Source organism: Nematolebias whitei, chromosome 11 (genome assembly GCF_014905685.2).
Source record: "Nematolebias whitei isolate Nwh7 chromosome 11, NemWhi1, whole genome shotgun sequence".
Classification (NCBI taxonomy): Eukaryota; Metazoa; Chordata; class Actinopteri; order Cyprinodontiformes; family Rivulidae; genus Nematolebias; species Nematolebias whitei.
The window spans coordinates 16,374,136-16,379,629 of NC_056508.1; the positions used below are offsets into that span (position 1 = coordinate 16,374,136).

Below are 5,494 nucleotides of genomic sequence, written 5' to 3' on the forward strand. Positions count from 1 at the left end.
TATATAAAATCTTCTCTGCATATGCGTTTTTACCGTTCTTGTTATTAGTTTGAAATGCGACGTGAGCTCCTCTTTTATTCGTTGAAAACTGGGCTCCAGGAAGAATCTGTCCAGATGACATGATTTAACTCATTTTTTGATGGACTCCATGATGTCTGCCTTTTTATAAGCACTCTGGTGTTTTTTGCCATACCTTCAGGTGAACAGTTGTGGAACAGATTCTTTTTTTGAAACATACTCAACATTGGTTTAACATGTAACGTGTTTGCCTACACACACACACCAATATTTAGTCTCCTTTTTTTCTGGTCTCATCTTTGTCTTTCAACATCTTTGGTTTTCACATTTCCATCGGAAACATGACAATAAATAAATGTGCATTTTTGTTTAGAATACCAACACTTAGGTTTATCTTAGAAGCTCTCATATTTTCATAATGCCATGTTAGCAGCTTACTGTAATGTCCCACTGTAACAATATCTGTATCTGTAAAATACTTACATCACATAATTGTTGATTTTCAGTGAAAAAATGCAAAATAGGGAAACAGTTTAAACAAAACAACATGTGGTGAATAAACTTTTCTTGTGCAAAGAAGTAAATAAGACGATATAAGATGGTGGATCCCCCCCCCTCCCCCCCCAAAAAAAAAGATGGTGGATCCAGACAAATGTTAGCGTAGCATTTTGAGAGAAAGCAGCTTGTCTAACTCTGTCGTTGTAATACAAATCAGCATTTAAACTAATTAAAAACCCTTGATGCTTTTGTCTGTTAGCAAAATGCGTTTACAGTCAAAGGGATTTAAAAAAGAACATTAAACAGAAGCTGTTATCTTTAGACGATGAAACCAAAAGTAACGCCAAAGTTCATGCTCAATAATCCAGGTAGAAATCCAACAATGTTCAGTCGGGTCGTCTGGACGGTTTCATTTTTTTTCTGAGACGTTTTGAGTTTCTGAGACCACATCAACTCTGTGGATAAATACATCAAGTTCACACGAGAAGATGTAAAAAATGGCAGGCTGGCTTTCTTGGACTGTGAGGTCTCAGTCTCTGATAGAGGACATTTGCAAACTGAGGTGTACCGCAAACCCACCCACACAGACCAGTATTTGCAGTTTGACTCCCATCACCCTTTGGAGCACAAGTTAGGAGTCATCAGGACTCTGTACCACAGAGCAGACAGCATCCCCACCATAGGCGTCGCAACAATTATATGTGAAGGGGACACATAAAAAAAAAACGTTAATTTGGACCCCCTCACTTTTACTATGAAACATTAGTTCAGGCGGCGCAGTTTCTCTTTCTTCGTGAACAAATCCATTCCACTTGATTAATAGAATACTCAAACTACTAAAACTCCACTCCAGGTTTTCTTGGTTACCTCCAACTCTCCACCGTCCCTTTCTGCCTCTTGCCTCGGCAGAAAACGCGCACAGGTGGAGGAGGTGGAGGTACCTGTGTTACTCGCTCGCCAGTTTAGCAGCTTAGTGCGGGCAGTTGTTGACCAGGGGGTTGATCATAAACATATATTCATGTTAGGAGGATGCTTGAGAGGAGTGCTACGTCTGTAGCATGTTGGCTTAGCAGTAACTGTGACGCTGTAAGACGCTGCAGGTGTAAGAGACGCTGTGTGTTCTGGTGCATTAAAGTTGAAATGTCTTTTAAACCCCACAACTTATTCTATCTAAAAAAGTTAAATCTGGTCCTCTGGACATTCAAAAAAAAAAAACAACAAAAAAAACAAACAAAGCAAAACAACAAAAAAATGTAGAAACGTTTCGTCTCTCATCCGAGAGACTTCCTCAGTCTGAGGAGCTGTATTCAGCTCAGTCTCTTAAATAGCACCTTCTCAGAGTGGATCAACCAGTTTTGCTGCTGACAACCAAAACCAGCTGATCACATGCTCAAGAATGACCATCAGCCTAACAATGGATCATTAGCACACTGATGGCTGTTTACTGTTCACAGAGGGCTGAGTGATACTAGCAATCACAGCATTGTAAGAGGGGGACAGTTGAACACGAAGGCCTCCACCCCTGTTTAATGATGGACGGTTTCTTTTCACAAAGATGGCCTCCTTTACTCCTCTCTCAAACCATCGTTCCTCTCTATCCCACACCTTATTGTCCTCAAGCTTCACGAGAAACATAATTTAGATGAGTAGTGTTGAACACAAGTAAAAAAAGTCCAGTGGTGACGTTTTTTATTTCTCTATAAAGACAAATAGTGACGACCTGACGCTGCATGTTAAAGTGTATTAAAGTTAAAATGTCTTTAAAACCCACAGATGAATTTACACGAACTTGGTGAGAAACATGTTTTAAATGTGTGGAATTAAAGGAAATCTAGGTGAAATGCTGCTTTTTTGTTCACTAGTGAACACCTTTTTTACGTGCGCACACACGCGCACGCACACACACACACCTACACACATCATTGTGTCCCCCCCACATTATGGATGCTTCTGACGCCCTTGGTCCCCACTAGCTCAGGAGCCAGGCAGAAGGAGAAATCCCACACAAGACAGGCTCTAGAGCAATGTGGATATCCTAACTGGGCCTTCCTGAAAGCAGAGAAGAAACCCAAACAGGACTCCAGTCAGCCAACAGGTGAAAAGGAGGAACCCAGACCCAGACCAGTGGTCATTCCGTATGTTGAGGGAGTATCAGAGAAACTGAGACGTTTATTTTCTAAACATAACGTCCCAGTGGTTTTTAAACCCCAAAATACATTACGGCAAAGACTGGTTCATCCCAAAGATCCAGTCCCCCGGCACAAACAGAGTAATGTTGTGTATGCTGTTCAGTGTCAGGAGGGCTGTGATCAGTCTTACATCGGGGAAACTAAACAGCCACTGGCCAAAAGGATGGACCAGCACAGAAGATCAACATCATCAGGCCAGGACTCTGTGGTCTACACTCATCTCCAGGCCAGCGGTCACTCTTTCAGGGATGAAGATGTTCACATCCTGGACAGAGAGGAACGATGGTTTGAGAGAGGAGTAAAGGAGGCCATCTTTGTGAAAAGAAATCGTCCATCATTAAACAGGGGTGGAGGCCTCCGGGTTCAACTGTCCCCCTCTTACAATGCTGTGATTGCTAGTATCACTCAACCTCCTGTGAATAGTGAACAGCCATCAGTGTGCTAATGATCCATTGTTAGGCTGATGGTCCTTCTTGATCATGTGATCAGCTGGTTTTGGTTGTCAGCAGCAAAACTGGTTGCTCCGCTCTGAGAAGGTGCTATTTAAGAGACTGAGCTGAATACAGCACCTCAAATTGAAGTTTTTTGGATGAAAGAGGAAACGTTTCTACTTTTTTTTTTTTTTTTTTGAATGTCCAGAGGACCAGACTTAGCTTTTAAAGAGTTCTGGTTGTTTATTGTAGAGTCTAAACTTAGATAAGCTGAGCTAAAAAAGCTACTAGCTTAGCCTCAATATCAAATACAAACCTGGTTTTAATTTTGTCATTTACAGGAATTAATTCAGTTGTTTTTCTTAAATGACCTCCACATGTGCTGTGATTGCAGGTTGCTGAGATGTACTCTAAAGTGTGCAAACCTGGAAAGAAGAAGAGAGCCATGCCAGGATCTCCCCCGGCTAACCTTGGCTTTCGGACCTTAGGACGAGGGGACCGGGACCGAGACGGGGGTTTCAGCGTGGTGGTCAAACCTCAGACGTGGGCCCCCCAGGAGAGCAAAGCGATGGGTAGGTCCCTGGATGACCACTGCTATGAGTCCATCGGCACAGAGGAGTGTGATCCGGCCTTTGACAACGTGGAGGGAGGTGGGGGCTGGAAGCGAGAGAGACCCCCCAACACATGTGCCACATTGCGGCCGAGGAGGAAAAAAGCCCAGCAGCCCTTGCAGCAGCAGCATCCTCCTCCACCACCGCCAACCCAGCAGACCCCCAAGTTACAACACCTGCCCGCCAAAGCCCTGCTGCTGCCAGGAGAGAACCTGTACGAGAGTATCGGCGACTTGAAGCAGGGCTCCGCCACGTCCAGCACCACCACCATCTTTACGTTCAATGATGGCATGGAGATGTACGTAACAGGGCTCTGAGGCAGCAGCAGCACTGTGACTCTCACCTTTTTCTTCCAGCACAAGGAGCTGAGCTAACACCACACAGAGTGACTGCTGGGCCCCTGTCATGCTCCCCCCATTCATACTGTTTACATTGAAGTCCTAACATCAAGCCTTTCACAGGCTCCAGAGGCCTTGGGGTAGTCATGTTGATTCGTTTTGACTTGGGCTGAATACAAAGTCCTCAACCTTAATGGAATCCAAAGGTAGTGAACAATAAATGAGCACAAAAATATTGCAGAGCAATCTGTAGGTAACAGTAGCACTTCAGTTTTACTGCTTCTTATGTGCAAAGCACAAGAAAGTTAAACACCTAAATTCTTCCTCAATTTTAGCGAGTAAAAGTAATCCTACACTTGGTCCAGAGTGGACCTCTTCTTAAAGGGATCTCTGACTACTTGCACATATTGCCCTTAATACATTTTTATTTCCTGAATGGCACAATGACGCAGAAGTTAAAGCTACCGCCTATCAGTGAGAAGGTTGATGATTCAAATGCTGGCTGGGAGCCTTTCTGGGTGGAGTTTGCATGTTCTCTCTGTGCATGCTTGGGTTTTCTCCAGGTATGCCGGTTTCCTCCCACAGAACAAAATCATGTATGTTAGGCTGATTGGTAACTCTAAATTGTCCTTAGGTGTGAGTGAGGAGTGAATGTTTGTTTGTCTCATTTTTCTCTATGTGTCCCTGTGATGGACCAAAGACCTGTCCAGTTCTCCCTGTGATTGCATCACAATTACATTACATTAGCAATGCACTGCAATGAAATTAGTTCCGGAGCTAACAATATAATGATTAGCTCCGGAGGTAACGCTAAAAATTTTAGCTCCAAAACTAACTCTATAAATATTAGCTCCGGAGCTAACTAATAATATCTCAACAACAGCCCAAAATATCAAAGAAATTAAAAAGGAGGCACCATAGATGCATTCCCGTCTCCTTGCCGGCTGTGCGCAATTGCCAAACCACTGAAATCTTGGGAATGGTGGAAAACACCGCTTGTGACAGCAGAAGGACTGGGATAGTCCCCTGGCATCTGCAGCCGGTTGTCCGCAGCGACGAGGAGCTTGGCAGACTGCTGGGAGGAGTGGTCATCACTCTGGGAGGAATTCAGCCCGGCATTCGGGCGGTCCTGCAGCCCAGGGGAACCAAGAGGCCAGCCGAGTCTAGGTGGACGGATTGAACGGCATCTGCAGCCAATTTCTTTGAATCCGCTGTGGGCTGGACCTTTACAAGAGATCCTTCATGTCTACAGCCATCAGCATCTATAACATCTCTTAATAAAATGAGGATAACGAATTACAACAACATTTAATTTCCCTTTGGGATTAATAAAGTATTTCTGAATTTGAACTGAACTCTAACAATATTAGCTCCAGAGCTAACGCTTTAAATATCAGCTCCAGAAATAA

The 5,494-nt window shown here is 43.8% G+C and overlaps 1 protein-coding gene across 2 annotated transcripts in view; it reads left to right on the top strand.

Annotated features, from left to right (window-relative positions):
- The window catches only part of si:dkey-70p6.1 (uncharacterized protein LOC570575 homolog), a 30,019-nt gene extending 25,375 nt beyond the window's left edge, over positions 1-4,644 (top strand). For both annotated transcript variants that reach the window (XM_037683930.1, XM_037683931.1), the window contains one exon: positions 3,531-4,644. In XM_037683930.1, the coding sequence (XP_037539858.1) occupies positions 3,531-4,064 (534 nt within the window). In that variant the 3' untranslated portion in view covers positions 4,065-4,644. The remainder of the gene's footprint in view (positions 1-3,530) is intronic.
- The last annotated feature ends 850 nt before the right edge of the window (positions 4,645-5,494 follow it).